The 25,769-nt window shown below is 36.9% G+C and overlaps 1 protein-coding gene, 1 long non-coding RNA gene and 1 pseudogene across 3 annotated transcripts in view; 2 read left to right on the top strand and 1 right to left on the bottom strand.

Annotated features, from left to right (window-relative positions):
- Positions 1-5,965, bottom strand: part of LOC105486190 (methyltransferase 14, N6-adenosine-methyltransferase non-catalytic subunit) — a 33,942-nt gene extending 27,977 nt beyond the window's left edge. The window contains exons 1-3 of the mRNA XM_011748914.3: positions 5,831-5,965; positions 3,473-3,561; positions 2,012-2,099 (exon numbers count right to left, since the gene is read on the bottom strand). Of these exons, the coding sequence (XP_011747216.1) occupies positions 2,012-2,099; positions 3,473-3,561; positions 5,831-5,896 (243 nt within the window). The 5' untranslated portion in view covers positions 5,897-5,965. The remainder of the gene's footprint in view (positions 1-2,011; positions 2,100-3,472; positions 3,562-5,830) is intronic.
- Positions 5,645-9,956, top strand: LOC139362337 (uncharacterized). 2 transcript variants are annotated; one of them, XR_011621062.1, is made up of 4 exons: positions 5,645-5,733; positions 5,811-7,028; positions 9,248-9,376; positions 9,662-9,943. It is a non-coding gene; the product is annotated as an uncharacterized lncRNA (long non-coding RNA). The 2 variants fall into 2 exon arrangements; XR_011621061.1 differs by having other exon boundaries at positions 9,248-9,956.
- A 15,287-nt stretch (positions 9,957-25,243) lies between these two features.
- Positions 25,244-25,562, top strand: LOC105486189 (NADH dehydrogenase [ubiquinone] iron-sulfur protein 5-like; annotated as a pseudogene).
- The last annotated feature ends 207 nt before the right edge of the window (positions 25,563-25,769 follow it).

Below are 25,769 nucleotides of genomic sequence, written 5' to 3' on the forward strand. Positions count from 1 at the left end.
TTCTCTAATTATCACATCTTGATTAAAACTCCACATAAATACTTTATTTCCTTAAGATTTAATAAATGTTTTAAATTAGCATTGAAGTCAAACATTGAAGTCTTTGCTTTTCCCATCATTAGATCTAGCTAGTTGATTCTTTTCATAAAAAAATTTCCTATCATAAATAATAATTACTATAACTACTATTTTGTTGATTTGTCTAAAACTATTTATCTCATACACAATACTATAAATATTAGAGTTTAGTTTGAGTCATGAAAGATATGACCACCAATGTTGCAATTTTATTTCCATTAGATTAAACTATACGAAACTGCTATGCTTATAGGTCAAAAAGGTTAGAATATCAGCAACTGTATATGGTTCCACCTAAAATAATCACAAGCATTTAAGTTATGTATTATCAGAACTGCAACATATAAGACATTATTCGCGAGATTAGGTATTATTTCACTGAACTTTCTAGAGATTTTATTGAAACTATACATTCTTATCTCTATTATATACAATTAACTTGCAAAAAACAGAAGAAAGTTTTTTGGACCATAATACTTTCAACTATTTCAACTAAATATTGCAACTACAAGTTAGAAGTTGGGTTTCCCTTGAGGCTCTTTCAGAAATATTTCTACAGTGTAGTCTAGGCCATAAATCCTAAAAATATCTTGATTGTACTATCCAATATTGTCAACATGGAATAACTCCTCCTCAAAAAAGACTACTGCAGCTTCTCAAAATCTGATCCAATCAATTACTCAAAGTTTCGTGGTTTTTTTTTTCTTTTTTTTTGAGACAGAGTCACTCTGTTGCCCAGGCTGGAGTGCAGTGGCATGGTCTCGGCTCACTGCAACCTCTGCCTCCCAGGTTCAAGCAGTTCTCCTGCCTCAGCCACCTGAGTAGCTGGGATTACAGGCATGTGCCACCATGCCCAGCTGATTTTTTGTATTTTTAGTAGAGACAGGGTTTCATCACATTAGCCAGGAGGGTCTTGAACTCCTAACCTTGTGTGATCTGCATGTCTTGGCCTCCCAAAGTGCTTAGATTACAAGCGTGAGGCACAACACCGGGCCCAAAGTTTATGATACACTTATATCCTCAGTCGTCTTTAAGAATATTATTGCCTAGTGCTGGTCAGGCACGATGGCTCACGCCTACAATCCCAACACTTTGGGAAGTCAAGGCAGGTGGATCATGAGGTCAGGAGTTCGAGACAAGCCTGGTCAATATGGTAAAACCCCATCTCTACTAAAAATACAAAAATTAGCCAGGCGTGGCGGTGCGTGCCTGTAGTCCCAGTTACTCGAGAGGCTGAGGCAGAAGAATAGCTTGGCCAGGAGGAGGAGGTTGCAATGGGCTGAGATCACGCCACTGCACTCCAGCCTGGGCGACAAGAGTGAGACTCCATCTCAAAAAATACATATATATATATATATATATATAATTACCTAGTTCTTACCAGACATTATGCTAAGTGCTTCATATACATAATCTAATTTAATCCACACAACTCTTGCATTAAGAAAAGAAAATTGGCTGGGCATAGTGGTTCACACCTGTAATCCCAGCACTTTGGGAGGCCAAGGCGGGTGGATCATGAGGTCAAGAGATCGAGACCATCCCGGTCAACATGTGAAACCCCATCTCTACTAAAAATACAAAAAATAGCTGAGCATGGTGGTGCACACCTGTAGTCCCAGGTACTTGGGAGGCTGAGGCAGAATAATCCCTTAGAACCCAGGAGGCAGAGGTTGCAGTGAGCCAAGATTGTGCCATTGCACTCCGGCCTGGCGACAGAGCAAGACTCCATCTCAAAAAAAAAAAAGAAAAAGAAAAAGATAAGAAAACTGATACCATGGTCTTAATGTAACCAGTGATAACATACGCCACTGATAATTATTTTAGCACATCTTAAAATGAGGCTTTCTATCAAATTTGTTTTCCTAAATATAAATCTATCATTTGAATTTATGTTTTCTTTGACCATAAACTTATTTCACTCTCTACTTGCCTTATATTCTTCCATTTTGTCTTCATCTGTCTCTCCTTCATCCAGATACTTACGTTTCGTATTTGGAGCAGAGGTATCATAGGAAGCCCTGAAAAATAAACAGAAATATTACTCACAAACATATACAAGATGCATAAAAGTATCTATTAATAATAATAATAAACAGATTATAAAAAAGAACAAGACAAAGTTTTCCTGATTAAAGACTATCTATTTACCCAGTTTATAAGTCATCCAAAAAGTCAGATAACTTGATTGATAATTCTGTGCTTCATTTTCATGAGAAAGCAACCAAATGAGAAAATAAGCTGCTATAAGTGATATATTGAAAAGAAACTTATATAGTATGTATTATTTTAATCTGTTTTGAGCAAAACAGATGTCCAAATTGAAAACTAGAATAACGAAAAAATTTTCAAATGCTTTCTGAACTACCAAATAAATACCACTTTTAGGGTAAAGTATATTTCCTTTTATACAAATTTCTAGGCTGGGCATGGTGGCTCATGCCTGCAATCCCAGCACTTTGGGAGGCCGAGACAGGCGGATCACAAAGTCAAGAGATCGAGACCAGCCTGGCCAACATGATGAAATCCCATGTTTACTAAAAATACAAAAATTAGCTGGAAGTGGTGGCGCGCACCTGTAGTCCCAGCTACTTGGGAGGCTGAGGCAAGAGAATCACTTCAACCCTGGAGGCAGAGGTTGCAGTAAGCCAAGATCGCATCACTGCACTCAAGCCTGGTGACAGAGAGAGACTACGTCTCCAAAAAAAAAAAAAAAAAAACTTAAATATACTTATTTATTTATAGTATATATGCTAATTTTTAGTCTAACATTCCATTTTCTAAGTACTTTACAAATGGGAACTTACTATCCTCAGAAAATAAATATTTCATAATTAATGAACTGACAATAAAAACCATTGTGTCTAAAATCATTATTTTGATGCTTTTCTCAATACACTGCACACCTACCTAGGGGTATCTGTTTATTAAAACAGTAATTCTTTCACAGTTTTTTTTTCTTTTTGAGATGGAGTCTCACTCTTGTCTCCCAGGCTGGAGTGCAGTGGCACAATCTTGGTTTAGCTCACTACAGCCTCCGCTTGCCGGTTTTAAGCAATTCTCCTGCCTCAACCTCCCGAGTAGCTGGGATTACAGGCGCCCGCCACCACGTTCGGCTAATTTTTGTATTTTTAGTAGAGACGGGGTTTCACCATGTTAACCAGACTGGCCTCGAACTCCTGACTTCCTGGGCTCAAATGATCCACCTGCCTCGGCACAGTGGCTCATACCTATAATCTCAGCACATTGGGAGGCCAAGGCAGGCGTACCACTTGAGCTCAGGAAGTCAAGGCTGCAGAGAGCCATGATCACTCTACTGCACTCCAACCTATCCAGCCTAGGTAACAGAGTGAAACTCTGTCTCACACACAAAAAAAAGAATTATTTGACTGACCTGCAAGTCTCTCTTGTTTCAGCAATTTCTCTCTGCTCATCTTTGCTATTTAACACGGCACCAATGCTGTCAGCACTTTCAGCTCCCAGCTGAGAAAAGGCAAAATCAGAAATTAGATTACAATGCATTGGACAGCCTTTCTAGACATTTGTAGCAGCATTTAATATATTAAATACTTAAAAAACAAAAACACCTTAATTCACATACACACAATAACAAAGAATTAATCAGCCTGCAAGACAAACTGGAAAAACCCTGGAAAAAAAACTGCATTAATTAAGAATGAGTTTGACAGCTGGCAAACATTTTATGCTTTCAGTTATACGGATGCTCCTTGATTTATGAGGTTATGTCCTGATAAACCCATTGTAAGTTGAAAGTAAATCTGTTTCAAAATAAACGTGGTAAGTGCGTTTTCAACTTATAGTATTTTCCACTTATGATGGGCTTATCAGGACATAATTCCATCATAAGTCATTGAGCAGCCTGGATGCCGATCACTTTCAAACCATCATAAAGTTGATTGTTAAGTCAAATCATAGTAAGTCTGGAACCATCTGTATTTGAAAATAAGACACTTTAGCCAAATTCCTGTAAAGTAATATACACGAATTAATATAGATTGAGCATTCCAAATCCGAAAATCCAAAATCCAAAATGCTCCAGAATCTGGAACTTTTTGAGTACTGACATGACATTCAAAGCAAATGGTCACTGAAGCATTCATATTTTGAAAACTTTTGATATTTGGCATGTTCAACCAGTAATATGCAAATATTCCAAATCCTGAAAAAAGTCTGAAATCCAAAACACTTCTGGCCCAAGCATTTCAGATTAAGAGATATTCAACCTGCAGTAGCAATAACCAAAAAAAGCAGGTAAGACTGTGTTTGCACAGGGTTGTGGGTACCATGTTAAACATTTTGTAGGCATCAGCTTATATAATGTAACTTATTTATGCTATGCTCTAATAAAAATCGATCCAGTTTTACTCAAGCTAAGTCTTACTATTTATGGACACAATGCTGAACTTCACTACCTTAAAACGGCAACATAAATTTTGTTTGGCAGTTGGGAAAATTTTGCAAAATACAAACAAATAATGGTTACAAGGCTAAGTAGAGTGCAACCAATTCATAAAAAAACTTTAAAAGCTGGAGCCCCTGGGATTTGTTGAGTGTAAAACACTCAACAAATAATTGTCCTATGAATGTATCTTGAGTGAAATAGAAATCTGAATTCCATATTAAGGAGTAAAACATCTGTGGTAGCAACAAAGAGCTACTGAACATTATTGAAGATAATACGATAAAAGAAGTTAGGGAAAAGAAGACTTAGAAAGGATATTTGATTTGTCCAAGATCGTAATGCCAGCGGGATAAGGAATAAATCTGATTCCAAGTTCCCACAGTTTCAGCAGTATACCACAAATGTGTTCATCAGATTTCAGAAGTCCATTTACTAAAACCAAGTTTACTGAAAAATAACAGCAAGATGACTAATTACAGTCTATGAGCATTTCTCCTACCACTTTTACTGATATGAATAGTAGAATTGAAAATACAGCCTCGATTTTAAGAAGAACTGTACACAAGCTGTATTTTCTGCTACTAATCAGCAAATGTTAACTTACTCATGCACAAGAAAGAAGTGAAGGGCAATGGTTTAGAAGATAAGCTTTGGGGAGACAACCTAGGTTCTATTTCCCAGCCGAGAAGTGAGCGACCAGGAGTAAAATTCCTTAACCTATGGAGCCTATTTCATTACTTGATAAGTGAAGGTAATACTACCTGTTTCAGGAGATTATTGTGACTAACACAGAGTAAGATTTCAAATATTAACTGTGGATGTGACAAGGATATTGTACATAAGACGCAGAATATAAAATTTACACTCAGACTACTTCCAGTGTAGTCTTCAGAAAGATGTCAAAGAAAATATTGTAAACTGTAAAAATATTTCATAATGAAACCACAATTTCAAGGATTTGGGACTGACGACGAGGAAAAGTAAGAAATAGATGACCAGTTAAATAGTGAAGAGAAATGTAGGGAATAACAAGACACTTATCCTGGCGTGAACATGCCAGACACTCGGTGGGCGTTCCACAAAGGTTAAAGGCTATTCGTGGCATTCGGTTTAGCACCACAAAGACCGCGGAAGGAACCTGAAAAACATTCGGGGCACCACGAAAATTGAGAACTACAAAGGGAGAACCAGGGATCAGGATCGAAGGACCAGAAAGGCCTTAACAGCGGCAGGTAGAGAGGGGACAGAAAAAGGCGGGGTGTGGAGGGAGGAGGCGGCCGCGCACTCGCATTCTCGATCCCTCCCACAGGGGCCACCAGGGCCGCGGACCTGCTGCGCGAGGAGCTGTCGCCGTAACTTCTGCCGCTCCCGGATCTCCTGCAAGCGGCTATCCATGTTCCAACTCCTACTTTTCACTACCCCGAGTACTTGTCAATCGCCACTGAACTCTTGTCCCAACCTTTCTTCCGAGTCTGTGGAACGCTATATTCACCGTGAGCTTATGAACAGAGTATCCTCAAAGCTTTCCTCAGTAGGGACTTCCGGCGCGGCCGATATGGCTTGCTTGGCCCGGAAGTCCCGCCTCCTTCTGGACGCTTGCGATGTGACGCCACTAGGAAGGGACCCAGTAAGGGATCTGTTGCGTTACAGGGGTGTCCAGGGCCGTCGCGGGCTGGGGTGGTCTGAGCTAGTCTGAAGGAGTAGTCAGCTGACTTCTCCTTTCTCTCTCTTCCCTGGGATAGCAGGTTCCCTTGGTGTATCACAGTTTCTGAAGTATTGATTCCCTTTTCAGTTGATTCCACAGATGACAGTCCTAACGTTTAAAAAAATTGTCAGATACCTTTAATTATTATTATTATTTTTTAACAGAACAGGAACTTAAGGCAGATTGCCTAGGATTGAACCTTGGCCTCTCACTTCTTAGCCAAGTGGCCTTGGCTAGTTAAACACCTTCGTGAGCCTCAATTTTCTCATCTGTAAAATGGGAGTCATAAGTGTCTACCTCACAGAGCTGTGATTGAAAGCGTAAACAGCACCTGGCACATAGCGCTGTAGAAGTGCTTATTATTGTTAATATTTTATTTACCTTCACACAGGTAACAGCCACAACATCTGCCCATTCTTCCCCACACCTTACTGTCCCTTGAAATGTTTCCTATTTTACTATAGTAGACATTTTATGGCTTCTTCCCTTTAGAGAAATGAGTGTGTGATAGTAAAGTGTGTCTTGGTTTATGCCCTAGGAGTCAGAAGCTAAGGCACTCCTTTTTGTGCTTGTACATTTGTCTTAACTGAAAATAACCTAAGGATAAGGAAACAAATAGCTTCCTGAAATTACTCGGATTGCTGGGGTGAGGGGTGAGGGTTGGAGGGTGGTGATTCTGTCGTCATAGGAAGGCAGCAAAGGCCAAAGTCGTATTTGAGTTATTACCATTATTATTCACCACATTTGCCATCTTATTTCAAACTTACAATGGCGGAAGTGGACTAAGACATCATGTTGCCTCAAGTTTAATTGGAAATCGTGGTAAGTACTTACCAAAATTAGTAACAAGTCTGTTCTTTGAGAGTGGATTTAATTTTCAGAAATAATATTAAGTCATCCAGATCAAAACCAGTAGAACTAGATTCTACTAGTCATGCCCACTTTTATAGAAATAATTATAATGTATTTCTCAAGAACTAGGTCTGAAAGGCAATTTTGAACGAGTAGTCCTAAACAATTCCTTGAGTAATGTCAGCACTATTTGGATACTGTAAAACATTTATGTCCATATGCGTTAATTTCTTTAAAAATCGGTTGTATTACCTGGCAATCATTTAAGTTGAATACTGATTTAAATTTTACCAATGGTAAGAATAGGCATTTATTCACTTAAATATCTGTTGATATTGATTGAGCATTTTATATGGCAAGTACTGTGATAGGCCCTAGAGTCTATAAAGTCCGTCAAAGATTAAAAACCAAAGAAGTCAGTTTTTCTTTATGGAGTTTACTGTCTAATGGAGGATTTTTTTTTTTTTTTCCTGAAAAGGTGCTATGCAGGTTACTTGCCTGTAATCTTTGAACCCCATACTCTCCTACCCTCTGCTTCGAGATGATGGCTAGGCAGGGAGTCCACAAACTACATTTCCCAGCCTTCTTTGTTAGATGGCTTCCTGTGAGACTCTGCCCACAGGAGGCACAGGCAGGAAATCAAACGGCTCCTCCAAACATTCACATTACCCTTTTGTGTCTCTGCCCTCTGAGGAACTAGCCAGGTCTAGCTCTTTGGATTTTCCAAATGAGAGGTCAACACATCGATCTCCCCGAGACCTTAAGTTCTTCTAGTGGTCTCTTTAAGCTTCCTCTCTTGAATTAGGGTGAAAAGGGACTTCCTTGAGGAGAGGGGTGGTATCGCAGCCTAACAATAATTTGCAAAAATTTTCTCTTCCAGCCTCTAATTCTCAACCAGTGTAGACTTTCAAAGTGGGTAATGTAATTTAAAGCCTTACAGCCAGTTATGCTCTACTTCTTCTACAAGTCCTACAACCAGGTGGTCTCAATCCTCACTTGCAAAAACTGCATTTACTCACCTCATGCCCTAGCCAAAACTTCCACAACAAATTCTATGGTGCATTTAAGTGAAAGATGTTATTTTATAGATAGATAGATAGATAGATAGATAGATAGATAGATAGATAGATAGATAGATAGATAGATAGAGATATATATTAGAGCCATGTCAAATGGTTAACTTTTTTAAAAAGGAAAACTTTTTATTTTGATATAATTATATACACTTGTAAGAAATAACACAGAAAGATCCCATGTAGCCTTTATCCAGTTTCCCCAGTGACAACATTTTGCAAAACTATAGTCCAATATCATAACCAAGATGCTGACATTGATACATCACTTCCATCACCACAAGTGTTCCTCATGTTGCCCTTTTATAGCCACAGTCATTTCCCTCCTGCTGCCACCCTCTCCTTTACCCATAACAACCACTTATCTGTTCTCCATTTTGTAATTTTGTCATTTCAAAAATACTGTAGAAATGGAATAATACAGTATGTAATCTTTAGGGCTTATCTTTTTACACTTGGCATGATTCTCTGGAGATGCATCCAAGTTGTTGCATGTATCAGTAGTTCATTCCTTTTTCACTGCTGAGCCGTATTCCATTGTATGTATGTACCATAGTTTGTTTAACTATTTGCTCAATAAAGCACATATATTAATAGTTTGTTTCCAGTTTTTGCTGTTATGAATAAAGCTACTATAAACATTCATGTACCGGTTTTTGTATTAATGCGAGTCTTCATTTCTTTGGAATAGATGACTGAAGTTCAATTACTGGGTTACATGGTAGTTGCATATTTCTTTTTTAAAGAAACTGCCAAACTGTTTTTCAGAGCATCTGTATCATTTTATATTCTCACCAGCAACATATCAATGACCTAGTTTTTCTACATCCTTTCCAGCCTTAATTGTCTTTATTTTTTTATTTTACTTTGTTTGTTTTGTTTGTTTGCTTGCTTGTTTGTTTTGACACAGGGTCTTTCTTTGTTGCCCAGGCTGGAATTCAGTAGCATAATCAAGATTCACTGAAGCCTGACCTCCCGGCTCAAGTAAACTGCCCACTTCAGTGCTGGAAGTAGGGTGGGGCACCAGCCATCAGTAGCAGGACTATAGGCATCTGCCACCATACCTGGCTGATTTTTCTTTTCTTTTCTTTTTTTTTTTTTTTTTTCTTTTTGCAGAGATGGGATTTTACTATGTTGGAGAAGCTAGTCTCAAACTCCTGGGCTCAAGTCATCCTGCCGCCTCAGCCTCCCAAAGTCATGAGATTACAGGCGTGTGCCTGGCCTATTTTACTCATTTTAATAGATGTAAGTTTGTTTCAATTTAGGATTTTTAAGAGAGCACACTTTCAATGATTAGGAGAGACACAAGATGGAAATAAAGATTATATTACTTACAGGTTGAGGGCGCATGACACTCCTGGCGGCCATACACATTGGTCAGGGAGAGGAAGGGACCTGTGGGCCAGTACCCTTATTAGGTCCAGAGAGTTATCGAAACAGGTTTCTAACAGGGAGCTTAATTGGTGGATTTAAAGCAAGCAGGGGGTCATGCTGTGACTGAGAGGTAGTCACTGTGGCATGTCTGCATAGTTCGTTCCATGCGTGAGGATCAGCAAGGCCAGTCAAGCAGCCTGCATCTAGCCACCACCTAGGGAAGTGGTCACCAGAGAGCAGTTGTATAAGGCAGATACCTGGATCCACTGCATTGAGGAACTGGGGGAAGGGAGCATCAAACTGAAAACTGTGTCCAGGGTGACGGAGTCCTGCCTCTGGTGTGAGAAAGCCCAGCTTATATTTAAAGTGGATGTCAAAGCAATATAAAATTGTAGGAATTCATTACCAAACTGATAGCTTGTGGTTTTAATTTACATTTCCCCATTGAATAATGATATTGAGCATCATTTCATGTGTTTATTTGCCATCTGTGTTACTGTGTGCATGAAATATGTCTTTGTGTCTTTTATCCGTGTTCTAATTGGATTTTCTCATACTGTTGAGTTTTGAAATTTTTTTTATATATTCCATGTACTAGTCCTTTGTTGGATATGTGGTTTTCAAGTATTTTCTCCCACTCTGTAGCTTGCCTTTTTGTCCTCTTAACAGAGTCTTTCACAGAATGAGGTTTTTTTTGTTTGTTTTTTTGTTTTTTTGTTTTTTTTTGAAACAGAGTCTCACTCTATCACCCAAGTTAGAGTGCAGTGGTGTGATCTTGGCTCCCTGCAACCTCTGCTTCTCGGGTTCAAGTGATTCTCCTACTTCAGCCTCCCGAGTAGCTGGGATTACAGGCACCCACCACCATGCCTGGCTAATTTTTGTATTTTTAGTAGAGACAGGGTTTCACCATGTTGACCAGGCTAGTCTCAAACTCCTGACCTCAGGAGATCTGCCCATCTTGGCCTCCCGAAGTGCTGGGATTACACGGAGGAGCCACCGCGCCCAGCCTCATAGAATGAGTTTTAATTTTGATGAAGTTTAGGTTTTACTTTTTGGATCATGCATTTGGTATGACATATAGTTAACATTTCATGTGTGGAAATATGTACATTCTCTCATTCCCTCTCCTCCCATGTCCAATCCATTGGCAGGTCCTGTCAGTAACATCTCCAAAATATAACCTAAATGTGTGTACCTTTCTCCATTTTTTAATAAATTTTTTATTATACTTTAAGTTCTAGGGTACATGTGCACAACATGCAGGTTTGTTACATATGTATACATGTGCCATGTTGGTGTGCTGCACCCATTAACTCATCATTTACATTAGTTATATCTCCTAATGCTCTCCCTCCCCCCTCCCCCCTCCCCCCTCCCCCCACCCCACAAAAGGCCTTGATGTGTGATGTTCCCCTTCCTGTGTCCAAGTGTTCTCATTGTTCAACTCCCACCTATGAGTGAGAACATGCGGTGTTTGGTTTTCTGTTCTTGCGATGGTTTGCTGAGAATGATGGTTTCCAGCTGCATCCATGTCCCTACAAAGGACATGAACTCATCCTTTTTTATGACTACATAGTATTCCATGGTGTATATGTGCCACATTTTCTTAATCCAGTCTGTGATTGATGGACATTTGGGTTGATTCCAAGTCTTTGCTATTGTGAATAGTGCCACAATAAACATACATGTGCATGTGTCTTTATAGCAGCGTGATTTATAATCCTTCGGGTATATGCCCAGTAATGGAATGGCTGGGTCAAATGGTATTTCTAGTTCTAGATCCTTGAGGAATCCCCACACTGTCTTCCACAATGGTTGAACTAGTTTACAGTCCCACCAACAGTGTAAAAGTGTTCCTATTTCTCCACATCCTCTCCAGCACCTGTTGTTTCCTGACTTTTTAATGATTGCCATTCTAACCAAGCTTCAAACCACCATCATCTCTCACTTAGTTGGTCTCCTTTATGTCATGTGACCTCATAACTTAAAATCTCCCAAAGGTTTCCCATTCACACTTAAAATCCAAACTCTACCATAGTCTACAAGGTTCTTGTAGACTTGTAAGCCCCATCTGGACTTACCCTGGTGCACTAACTCCCACCTCCCTCCATCTCACTGTGGTGCACTAAACTACAGCTACACTCCTTTCTGTTTGTTTGTATTCTCCCCCAACTCAAACACAACCAGCTCCCTCTCACTTCCAGTCCTTGTCTATGCAGGCCCCTCCCCAATATTTGCAGGACTAGCTCTCCTCATTCAGGACTCAGTTCAAATGTCAACTTCCACAAGAAGCCTTCACTCATCACCATATGTAAAGTAGCTTATCTTTATCTTATCACTTTGTATTATGATTCTTTTATTATATAGCAGTTTATTAGCTGAAGTTATTTGTTTACTCTGCATACCCCTACTCAAATGTAAGCTGTCAGAGCAGTGACCTTGCCTGTCATGTTCAGCCCTACATCTCAAACTCCCAGCACATTGTGGTCACTCAGTTAATATTTATTAAATATGGAACACTTCTTTCTTTTTCAAAAAGCAAATTTCCTTTTGAGTATTCAGCTACTGGTAGATTAAACATGTCCTCAAAATAAACTATTTGTAATCACACTAATTAATTAGAGGAAAAAGTGTAAGAGAATTCTAGTTTCTGGATAAATTCAACCCCTGCTACTAAGTCATGTCCTTTACTCATGTTACCTGAGGTACACAAATATAATGTAGAGTAAAATATATCTCAAGTATATCTCGATTCTAACTGCAAGAGAGGATACCATTATTGTGTAGTCACAAACTCCAAAAACTATGTAAATTTGTATCCTCAGCTTCAGCAGTAATTCTGTGACTTACCCTAGGCAAGCCTGAACAGGTCTCTACAGCTTAGTTTCTTGTTTTGTTAAAGGGATTTAATACAAGCTTACCTCACCAAGATGCTATGTAAAACAGTTTCTATTTATTCCAAGTACTGTATGATTTTTGTGTCTATTGGTGTGGAACAACACACTCATTACATGATGGCATCAAAAGATTTTGTGCCACGAAGGATGCCAAATTCTTGGAGCTACTAGAGGGATTATAGTGCATATGTCTAATTAATTTTGGGGATTGTGCTGCAGTTACGTCTAAAGACAAATTTGGAGTTTAGGCTGAAGAATTGTCTCAAATCATTTTAAATTGTGTTTTTAGAATATGACACCTAAATATCTCAGGATAGCCTCAAAACTTTAGTAGAAAATCAGGGAAATATGCCTTATAAGCTTATAAAGTTATAAAGTTTATGTGTTTTATGAATTATATAAATAGAACGTTGCAGACACATTCCTTATTTTGAAATGAAAAAAACTTTCTGATATTAGCATTCATTTACTTAAGACCCTGTGGAACTCAACAAAACAATAGAGCTGAGAAAGGATTGCTAACTTATCCAAGACATAGTTCTGATTCTGAATGGATATTATCCATCTTTCTCAAAGAAACTGGGACTTGCAATAAATATAGTTTGATAGGATGCATTATGTAGAATTTTTTCAAAGATTTTAAAATGTCCAAAGAACCTTGTAATTTCTTTACTATAAGTAGCCATAATGCTGCAAAATAATTCAGCAAAATCAATCATTTAATTTATAAAATTAAAATGTTTGTTTACAAATATAAAATAGGCTTTTAAAATTCTGAAGTCATCAGAATGAATTAGCTTTCTGACTTAAATCAAGTCATCTAACCACACTGTATCAGAGATTCGTCAATTGCAATTCAAAGGAAATGAAATAATTCAGTGATTCTCAAACATTTGGGTCAAGGACAACTTTACCCTCTTGAAAACTGAGGACCTCAAAGAGCTTAATTTATGTTTATGTGGATTATAGCAATCATTATTTACCATATTAGAAATTAAAACGATTGTTAAGATAAAAACTGAGATACTTTTGTGTTAATTCATTTCAAAATAAATATTCTATTACATGTTAGCATAAGCAGTATATTTTATAAAAAACGATATTTTCCAAAGGTAGCTTTTTTTTAAGAAGAGTGACATTGTTTTACATTTTTTCAAACCTATTTAATGTCTAGCTTAATAAAAGGTGGCTGGATTCGTATATCTTTTTCTGCATTCATTCTGCTGTGCATTTATTGATTTTTTTTGCATTTTCATTTGCATTTATTTATGTTGTTTTGCATTTTGCATTTATTCATGTTGTTTTGGTAGAAGTATATGAAGAAAATTTGGTCTCGAACAGAATATATATTTGGAAAGGGATTTATACCTTTAAAACTTTAATGTTCATTTCAGATAATTGTTTGTTGCTAATATGCTTATATCATCAAAAGGAAGATGGGCAAAAGGGTAGTTAATAGCATCTTGGGCTGCTGCTTTTAGAATAAGAGAAGAGGTCTTACTCAGCTCAGTAATGCTTGTCTAGGGAGTGCCTGGTTTCTTTTTTCTTTCTTTTCTTTTCTTTTCTTTTTTTTTTGTTGTTGTTGTTGTTGAGGTGGAGTTTTGCTCTTATTGCCCAGGCTAGAGTGCAGTGGCACAATCTTGGCTCCCTGCAACCTCTGCCTCCCAAGTCTGAGCAATTCTTCTGCCTCAGCCTACCGAGTAGCTGGAATTACAGGCATGTGCCACCACGCCCAGTTGATTTTGTATTTTTAGTAGAGACAGGTTTTTACCATGTTGGTCAGACTGGTCTCAAACTTCTGACGTCAGGTGATCCACCTGACTCGGCTTCCCAAAGTGCTAGGATTACAGGCGTGAGCCACTGCGCCCGGCCCCTGGTTTCTTTTTAATACTACATGGAAATTTCACATGTAGTAATGTCTTAAAGCCTAGTTGCTTTGTGAAATCTGAAACATAGCAATAAATTTTTTATATTAAGATTGAAAAAAAATCCATATCAAAGAATAACATGTTGAGAATGGTTTGAAGAGACTAATAGAGATTATGCCATCCTTCACTATACCACTGCTGAGTGATAGGAGGTAGTGGACAGAACTATGGGAAGAAACCAACAAGTCAATTAAAGTTAATGATTTTAACCCACCCTTCTTAAATACTGAAGGAACAAGCCTACCAGAAAATATAATCAAAACTATATAACATTATCTCATTAATAAACTAAAATTCATAAAGGAAGATATAGAATCTTAACAGAGAATACATATTTTTTAAAACACATATGGAACATCCACAAAAATCACCATGAATGAAGTCATAAAGAAAACTTCATATATTTCAAAGAATTCATGTAATGGAGATTATGTCCTTTCATCATTATATGATTTAACTAAGAATAAACACTAAAGCCAGGCACGGTCGCTCATGCCTGTAATCCTAGGACTTTGGGAGGCCGAGGAGAGTGGATCACTTGAGGTCAGGAGTTTGAGACCAGCCTGGCCAACATGGTGAAACCTCGTTTCTACTGAAAATACAAAAATTAGCTGGGCGTGGTGTTGCATGCCTGTAATACCAGCTACTCAGGAGGTTGAGGCAGGAGAATCGCTTGAACCCAGGAGGCAGAGGTTGCAGAGAGCCAATATCGTGCCATTGCACTCCAGCCTGGGTGACAAGAGCGAAACTCTGTCGCAAAAAAAGAAAATAATAAACACTAAAACTGTGGATTTTTAAAATCTCATAACTCTAGGAATTGAAAGTAATTAATATCCCTTGGATTAAAAAGGGGAAATTCAAAAAATCTTTAGTCTGAATGAATACATTTATCAAAAAACAAGAAAGATTGAGAAAAATAAAGCAACTATAAAGCTCAAAGAGCTAGAAAAGGAAACAAAGGAATAAATATATAGAAACAAGATGAGACGAGATTATACAACTAAGAGAAAATAAATAAAATGGTAAAGAAAAAATTAGAGATAATTTAACAATTTAATTTCTTTGAAGAAATTTTTAAAATGTACACATATCTGACAAAGTTGATCAAGCAAATTGTGATGGTTAATTTTAGGTGTCAGCTTGACTGAATTAAGGAATACTTAGAATGCTGGTAAAGCATTACCTCTGGTGTGTCTCCTCACAGATGTTGCCAGAGGATACTGGCATGTGAGTCAGGGACTGAGCGAGAAAGGTCTGCCCTCAATGCGGACAGGCACCATCCAATCAGCTTGGGGCCTAGATAAAACAAAAAACTCTCTCTCTCTCTCCCCCTCTCTCTCTCTCTCACTCGCTTGCTCTTCCATCCTGGTTAATACAAAGAATAAAAGAACTAAAAAATTAAAATTCAACCCCCAAAAGAGAATCACCTATAGAAATAGTAATGATTTCAAAAATAATGAACTATATAGCAATAATATTGAAAAACTTAAATGAAAAAAGAAATAAATTTCCAGGAATAATTTGCCTGAGAAGAAGTAGAAAACTTAAATTGCCTGTTAGCTATGAAATTGATTTCTAATCACCCATCAGGCCTCCAGTGCAGGTAATATTTGTTATGGTCAAAGTTCTTTATTCTAGTTAAGCAAATATACTCTAGCTATTATAATCTGAAAATACTTTATTAAGAAATGTATGAGGCCCAGCGTGGTGGCTCATAACTGTAATTCCAGCACTTTGGGAGGCCTAGGAAGGCGGATTATTTGAGCTCAAGAGTTTGAAACCTGCCTGGGCAACATGGCAAAACCCCATCTCTACAAAAAATACACACAAAAACATTAGGTGGGTGCCTGTAGTCCCAGCTGCTCGGGGAGGGGGGCGGGGGTGAGGTGGGAGAATGGCTTGAGCCCGTGGAGTGGAGGTGACAGTGAGCTGTGATCAACGCTGCTGGGCGACAGAGTGAGACCCTGCCTCAAAAGAAAATAAATAAAGAAAATTTAGAAAGGAAATGTAGATACATCACAGAAGTACTAGAGAGACTTAAGTAACAGACTCTGACTGAGTTTCCAAGAATGATCTCCAAAACCCAGCAGAACTGGACAACTAAGAGAACTGCAGCCACTATTATGATCAGTACTGCCACCAGCAGTACTGGTTTTAGTATCACACTGCCACTGCCACAATCTATACAATAAAACCAAATGTACTGTACCCTGTTTCCTCATAATTCAGTCTTGAATCAAAATCTCCCTCAAGTGAATATTATTAACAGAACCTAAATTACATTCAGAATCCTAACTGCTAGAGAATCTAAAACATGTAGATTTTACTTTCAGCCTCTATATGTTATAAAGCAGATTATAAAAATAATCCACATGATCAGATTGTTTTAAAGATGGGTTCTTCAAAACTTTCCCAGAAGAGATAAGTCTAGTTTATACAAAGTGTTCCAGAAAAAAAGAAAGTGAAGGACAGCTGCACAACTCGTTTTAAATCTTCAACTCAATTCATTTTAAGAAGTTAATTATAATCTTCAGACAACCACTGGATTAGGACAGTACAAAAAAAGAAAGTTATTAGCTACTTGTTAGCCATAAGTGAGTTATTAGCTCACTTATGAGCAAAAATGTGAAATTCTAAATAAATATTCGCTTATTTCAACCATGTTTTAATAAAATATGGCAATGTAAAATTTATTCCAGAAATGTAAGGAGGTTCATCACCAGAAAAGATAATAATATAATTTATCAAATTAGTAGACTAAAGAGGGAAAAATGACTCAACATATACAGAAAGACCATTTGATAATATTTAACATCTAATTATGAGATAGTTTAAAATGTTAGAAAAATATGAATAAAAGATAATTTTTTAATTGACAAAAACTTTTTTTTTTTTTTTTGAGATGGAAGTCTCACTCTGTCACCCAGGCTGGAGCGCAGTGGCATGATCTCGGCTCACTGCAACCGCCACCTCCCGGGTTCAAGCAATTCTCCTGCCTCAGCCTCCAGAGTAGCTGGGACTAAAGACACCCACCACTACGCCTGGCTAATTTTTGTATTTTTAGTAGAGACAGGGTTTCACCACCTTGGTCAGGCTGGTCTCGAACTCCCAACCTCAGGTGATCTGCCCACCTTGGCCTCCCAAAGTGCTGGGATCACCGCTCCTGGCCTTAACAAAAGCTTTTAATGAATATCTATTAGCAAACTTCGGAAACAAAATTGTGACATACCATCTTTAGGGACAAGAAAGAGTCTTGTTATCATGGCTTCCATTGAGTATGGTGAGGGGTTCTCAGTCAACACAGTATTTTTTCCTTCCAAAAAAAATAGGAAGTATAAGGATTGGATAGAATGGACAACCCAACCCTTTCACTGTTTGCAGATTATTAGATCCTATACCAGAGGACCCAATTGAATCAATAGACAAACTATTAGAACTAATAGGAGTGCTCAGAAAGGCTGTGGAGATGCAACATTGATGATAGGCAACAAAACAGTAGTGAACACATATAGCATTTACTTAATTAGTATATAAGAAATTTTATAAATATTTTATGTATATTAATTCATTTAAATTCCATATAAAAATCATTCTTCTGTATCAGCAGTGACCAACTGGAAATTAGTATAAAATGCAATTTCATTCACGATAGCAATAACAACTACAAAGTACATAGGATATAAACTAATGAATGAACCCATCCTTCACAGAGAGTTTTTCAAGCTCTATTAAAGGACATAAAACAAGATATGGGTAAAAAGAGAAAAGTACCATGTTCACGAATGGGATAAATTAATATTGTAAAAATATTATTCTTCCTGAATTAATCTATAAATTCAGTGAGGTTTTAATGAAAATTTCATCAGGATTTTGTGACGAACTAGACAATTAATTAGCTTATAAAATGTGCATAGAATAATAATAGACCACAAATAAATAAGATGAATTTTTTAAAAAGAAGAGCAAACATAGGGAACTTGTCTTGTTGAATATATTAAGACATATTATAAAACCATAGCAATAAAAATTGTATGATACCAGTATAGGAATGGACAAAAAAATTGACGTAACAGAACAGAAAACCAGTAAACAAGCCTATGTTATATATGAGAATGTGGAATATAATAGAAATTAGCATCATAACTCATAGGGGAAAGACAGATTATTTAGTGGCTCAACGCATAGGAAAAAATAAACTTAGATTCTTACCACACTCCAAATACAAAAATAAATTTTGAATGGATTAAAAACCTAACTATAAAAGGCAACACTATGAAGTTAGTAAAATACATGAAGCTTTCTTTGTGAACTTGGGATGGGAAAGGATTTTTAAACAAGACCCAAAAAGTACAAACCTTAAAGGTAGGTGGTGGAAATTGATGGATATGATCATATTAAAACTGAATATTTCCTTACAAAGAAGATATGATAGACAAACTTAACAGACTTGTTGCACACACATTAGCAGGAGATGTTTTTAAAGTGTAATACTAAAAAGTGATTAACATGTAGACCATATAAGGAACTACTAAAATCTACAAGGAAACTCAAAAATTGAACAAGGACTAAAATAGACAATTCATGGGAGGGGAATTCTAAATAGCCAAAATGTATATGAAGTGATGTTCAACTTCACTTGTAATCATAGAAATTCAAATTAAGTCAACAAAGAATTGCTAAAAATTACAAAGTCAGCTAATACTAAGTGCTGGTTTGGATGTCAAGAAATCAGAAATCTCTGTTGGTGGAAGTGTAACTCACAATACCTAGTGAAATTAATTATTCGTATAATTCTGTATATATATCATTCCCTCACCTGGGTTTATATTGTGTACAAATCCTTAAGGGGATATTTTGGATTGTGGTATCCTAGCATTATTTGTGTTAGCAAGAAGTTAGAGGCAGTTTAATGTCCATCCCTAGGGAAATGGCTAATCAGAATGCATAGCATGTACACACAATGGGATAAAATACAGGAAGAAGTAGTTAACCATTTTTATATATAGGAATGTAGATGGATCTTGGAAATATGGAATGAATTCTGTAGAAAAAAACAATTTTTATATATTCAAAATATACAAATACACAGAAAACAACCATGTATTATATCTCAGGGCTATATTTTCAGATGCCTAAGGAAATATATTGGATATGTTAATGTGAATATCTCTGACCGGAAAGAGCATGTATACGAGAATGAATAGGACAAAGGGGAAAAAATAATGAAATGAAACGAGGGGCATTGTACGGACTCATAATGATGATGGAATCTGAAATCTGTGTATTTGAGAGCTGTATGACTCACAGATAATGCATGTGTGCCCTAATTTGGGGAGGAATATTTAGGTAATGTTCTCAGCAAAAGGAAGTACTGGTTTTAAAACATTCTGGGAGAATTTGAATGGCCTTGTGTAGAAGATAGATGCATATGTGATTAATACAAATTCTTGCTTTAGGTATTTTCCTCCATCAAAAGTGTTAAAAATTAATCTGAAATTAATTTGCCTCCAGTAATCAGTCTAGGAGAGGAGTAGAGATTTAAAATTATGGTTATTTAATATTCAAAGAGAATGGCTCTGTAAATCTGGAAAACACAAATATCCTGACAAAAGCTTGTTTTTTATTTAGTTTCAGGTAATCTGTCAGGCAGTAGTTTAAAAACTATCAAGTTTTTTTGTTCTCGTATTATTTCATTGCATGTACTCACTGACAAAACCTTTTATTTATCAATAAAATGTTCCCTATGATTAATTGTTATGCAAGCGATATACGACAAATTACTGCATAGCTATTAAATGCTGCTCTGCCGTGCTTAACATACTGCGTTATTTGACTGTTTTGTGTTCTTGGTATTAATCTTAGGCTCTTTAAAAATAAGTCTTTTAGATATTAAGTCATATATGGACATATTGTACTTAATAAATCATAGCAATTTGGCTGTACAATTAAATGAAGGTTGAATCCTGTGGACTACAATATTCAAATGACACTATTTTATATCCAGTTTCATATAGTTTTCATGGATTTTTCTCTTGGTTTAAAAAGAAAGATTCCCTATAACTACCTTTTTCTATAGTTTTTTGTTTGTTTGTTTGTTTGTTTTGTTGTTATTGTTGAGACAGAGTCTCGCTCTGTCGCCCAGGCTGGAGTGCAGTGGCTGGATCTCAGCTCACTGCAAGCTCCGCCTCCCGGGTTTACACCATTCTCCTGCCTCAGCTTCCCGAGTAGCTGGGACTACAGGAGCCCGCCACCTCACCCAGCTAGTTTTTTTGTTTTTTGTTTTTTTGTGGGTTTTTTTGGTATTTTTTAGTAGAGACAGGGTTTCACCAGATTAGCCAGGATAGTCTCGATCTCCTGACCTCCTGATCCGCCCGTCTCGGCCTCCCAAAGTGCTGGGATTACAGGCTTGAGCCACCGTGCCCGGCCTTCTATGGTGTTTTTATATTTTAGGAACAATATGATTTTCATTACCAATATTTTAAACAATGTCCTTTAAGTCATAGTTCAATAGCTATATTAAAATGAGAGCCAATAAAAATTGTTCCTATTATTTAAATATATATAATATGTTTCTTGTTTATGAATTTTGTGATTTCTTTATTCAATGAATTCTAGTCCTTTTCCAGCTTAAGGGAAAGTGGGTCAGTATACAAATGTTTTGAGCATACTAATGTATGTCTTTCCACCATTTCTCATACCCTGGCAACATTGAAAGATATTTCTAAGGCATCCTGAGAAAATCCAGTGAAGTTGCCTGTAGCCAGAGGCAAGTGCCCTGCTTATAGGTCTTGTACGACCCCACTAGGGGATGAGGAAGATGCTGTTTCCAACACGCTTAACAACTATGTGTGCCTCAAAAGCATGATTGAAAAACTCTGAATTAATGCTTTGTAATTTTTCAAAAGAAAGAACTTTTCCAGCCTCTGGAGGTGAAATTAGTTCTAGAACATAATGAGGCTTCCTCTTTTATGAAGCATTTAGAAGGAATAAAAGAAGATAAAGTGGTATGGCTCTTCAAAAAGTAGGGAAGACTCAGGGAAGATCTCTGGAGATTTTTTTATGACATTATTATTATTATTATTATTATTATTCTATCATTACTGTTATTATTAGTAAATGTGATTTATATTTGGAATTCTGAAATGTCTGTCTGGATTTATTAGTACTTAAAGCATGCCAGGAGTCAGGCAGACATAGAAAGGTGACAGGTAAGTAGAAGAGAATACTTGGAAGTAACTATGGAGTGACCTATAAGACATTAAATTAGAGATCAAACGAGATTATTCCAGAGCAATGAATCACAAACTACTCAGACAATCTTTAAAGGATGAGACCCTGAGTAGGTATCTATTGGGCTGTGTGAATTTCCCAAACTGGATTATCCAGGACTTTATCTTTGTAAGATCATCATCTTTAGAGGGGAAAAAAAAATGAATCCCTTTATCAAATAAATCTGAGAAATTCTGAAATAAAATTACACTTGATACTTAATGTTTCAGTCTTTAATATGCTATCATTCTTTGTGTTTCTAGGAGAAAACAAAAATAGAAAACTTTTCTTAAACATGTTTGGCCACATACACTTTATTTTTTCTCAAAACACCTATTAATTTCTATGAGGATACAATGGTTTTTCCTAAGATAAGAGCAGATCTACCTTACTGCCTTAAGGTATACTATTAGGAAAGATATATGCCAACTTTGAAGCCTAAAACTGTTTGGTAGTAGCAATCTGTCCTTACACTAGTTCAGTGGAAGTGCTTTTTCTTTGTTTACTTTTACTTATTTTCTATCTTGTTTCAATGTTTTGAAAATGAACACTATTGTAATACAAATCTATTTGTGACTAAGTTTCTCAGTTTATATAGCTGAGTTTTGTACATTTTTGACAATCCAATCAATCTTTCTAGTAGTTAGGATTTTTTCCCACTTTTGGAAAAGTTGATGGAAAATTACATATGGCTTTTATAGCCTTCCAGTGTTACTTATTTAATGTTTTTTCTAATAAGTTAGGAAAATGTAGAGAATTATAAATTAGTGAAACTGATTAATTTACTTGGTGAACTTTTCATAGTTGATAGTAAATTTGATTTAAGTCATTAACCCAATTATGTATTTTAATAATTTTTATCTATGTTATAATTTTTCTAAATTTTCTACAATAGAATATACTACTTTTACAGTGAAAAATCAGGCTGTGTATTATATTTTGCTATATGATGCCATATAAAATATATGATCCCAAAAAACTAGAAGGAAATAGTGCAAAATATAACAGTGTTTATCTTGGGATGGTGGAACTTCATGTGATTTTTTTATTTCTTTTATTTCCTATGATGATCATGGGGGAAATTTTAAGAATGCATAACTTTCCTGGATAGAAAAGGAAAAATGCCTTTTAAGCTTAACTTTATATTTGCAAATCTTTTGTTTAAATAAACCAGAGTAAATGTTCTGAACTGTTTTATTTCACTTACTGATGTAGGAACACTTAAAAGGAAATCAGATGAACATCACATTTGTGGAATCAATGTAAAGAAACAAAAAGCACTCTAAAATTCTTTTCTGCTTTATTTGGTAGATGTTTATTACTTGATATCTTTCAATGATTATTTTTCTGAAAGCTTACAGATATTACATCTGAAAGTAGATAAATAAACATAGTCAAACACCAAAGGCATTGCTTCTTTCAGTGCTTCAGGAATTACTTTGTTTAAAAGTAATTTATCAAATACATGAGAAGTCATAATTTCAGTATGACATTTCAAAAGTTTTACCCAAGTATTTTAGTTAGGTATTTTTCTTGTTGTTGTAAGGCACATACTTCTTCAGTTTTGATCCCACCATTTCAACACCAATGTTTCAACTCTGAAGAAATATTAAATAGAAATATAATCACAATATATAAGCTTGCATTCTACTTGGTTTTCCAACCAGAAAATATTTTCAGAGCCAACTCCAAAAACCAGGTAATTCCTCAACTTTCTGATATGGTTTGACTCTGTGTCTCCACCCAAATCTCACCTTGAATTATAATCCCCGTAATACCCACATGTGAAGGGCAGAACCTGGTGGAGGTAATTGAATCATGGGAGAGGTTTCCCCATGCTGCTCTCATAATAATGAGTGAGTCTCACAGATGTGGTGGTTTTATAAGTGTCTGCTGTTTCCCCTGCTTGGATTTCTCCTTCCTGCTGCCTTGTAAAGAAGGTGTCTTGCTTTCCTTTGGCCTTCCGCCATGATTGTAAATTTCCTGAGGCCTCCCCAGCCATGCTGAACTGTGAGTCAATTAAACCTCTTTCCTTTATAAATTACCCAGTCTCAGGTATGTTTTTATTAGCAGCATGAGAATAGACTAATACAATAGCTTAGTTAACATTTCTAGTTTTTCCTATTTTTATCTTTACTAAACTTATTCTCACATTTTATAATCAAGATTTTAAATTCATCTAACTTGCTTTTATTTGTTTACTTTATTTATTTTTTTATTTTGAGATGGAGTCTTGCTCTGTTGCCCTGCCTGGAGTGCAGTGGTGCAATCTCAGCTCACTGCAACCTACACTTCCTGGATTTAAGCAAGCCTCACATTTCAGCTTCCCAAGTAGCTGGGATTACAAGCATGCGCCACCATGCCTGGCTAATTTTTGTATTTTCAGTAATGACAGGATTTCACCATGTTGACCACACTGGTCTCAAGCTCCTGACCTCAAGTGATCCATCCACCTCGGCCTCCCAAAGTCCTAGGATTACCACGCCCCACCTAACTTGCTTTTATACATATAAAATGAATGATTCCATTGTGAAATTAATTTTTTTTGCCATTATATCAACGTCATTTTTTTCTGGCCTATATTTTATTTGTTATTCTGTATATTCTGATATCTACCCTACAGACATCCTTGAGAAGATAGTCTTGAACAAAGGCAGTCAGGTGCTTCTCAAAAGATGTAAAGAAATGTGAGCGATGTAGAGAACTCTCTCCTTATAGTAAAGCAAGAGGCAGAGAGGCTGCAGCTATTCCAATAGATTGCTAAACTGTGGAATTACGGGTGGCATTAATTCTTTTTTTCTCTGCTCTGTTTCCTTCTGTTAGTTCCTTCACTGCTGTTTCTTGCATCTAGCATCATGCCCCAGCATCTAATACAGTGCCCAGAACTGAGGAGCCCTTACTTTTTGAGAGAGGAGAAGGAAAGAAGGAATTCAGTTTCCTATTACTGCCGTAACAAATTACCACAAACTTAGTAGTTTAAAACAACCACAATTCTGTAGTTCAGAAGTCTCACATGGGGGCTCTCTCTGCTAAAATCGAGGTGTGAACAGGGCAGCATTCCCTTCTGGAGGCCATAGGAGAAAATCTGTTCCTTTGCCTTTTCAACTGCTAGAGGTCACCTGCATCCCTTGACTCATGGCTGCCCTTCTCCGACGCCAAAGCCAGCAACTTAGCATCTCTCTGACCCTACTTTCAGCATCATATCTCTTTCTGACTCTCATTTTCGACCTCTCCCTTCCACTTTTAAGGAACCTTGTGGATACATTGAATCTACCTGGATAATCCAGGATAATCTGTCAACTGATCAGCAACCTTAATTCTGTCTGCAATCTTAATTCCCCTTTGCATGTAACATAACATATTAACAGTTTCCAAAGATTCAGATGGAGATCTTTGAAGTGACCATTACTATGCCTACCCCCTTGCTTTTGAGGACAGTGCCTATTCTGACCAAACAAATCTAGCTAACGAGCAGGTCATACAGTAGCAGGAGAGTAATTTAGGTGAAAGAAATCACTTAGAAGAACGCTATGAGCATGGCGAGCATGCTGAGACTTGCTTAGCCAGTAAATCCAGTAATTATATTGTGATTTTTAAAAACCACTAAACTAGAGAAGAGACAGGGGCACGAGCATCAGATCGCCATGCCTTTCTTGGATGTGCAGAAAAGGTTTGGCCTTAACATAGATCGATGGTTGACAGTCCAAAGTGCTGAACAGCCCTACAAGATTCCTGGTCGATGTCATGGTTTTGAAAAAGAATGGATAGAATGTGCACATGGAATCGGTAGTATCTGGGCAGAGAAAGAGTGCAAGGTAGAATATGATGATTTCATAGAGCATATACTTCTGCAGAAAACGATGAGACATGAGTCCCATCAGGAAGCAGCAGGATAAGCTGATAAAGGAAGGGAAGTGCACCCCTCCACCTCACCACGTGGGCAAGGGGGAGCCTCAGCCCTGAGCAGAGCAGCTGCTGACATCTGGGCGCTGATTTCATGTTCTCTGTTCTCCACTGGAAAGGTTGTTTACAGAAAACCTCCTTGTCAAAGTGTGTAAAAATAAAGGATTGCTGCATCCTAAAGGAAAAAAAAAAAAAACAAAAAACACTAAACTGAACGATGCACACATATATAAATGATTTGCCATTGTGGTAGAATTATGGATTATT

Source organism: Macaca nemestrina, chromosome 3 (genome assembly GCF_043159975.1).
Source record: "Macaca nemestrina isolate mMacNem1 chromosome 3, mMacNem.hap1, whole genome shotgun sequence".
NCBI lineage: Eukaryota > Metazoa > Chordata > Mammalia > Primates > Cercopithecidae > Macaca > Macaca nemestrina.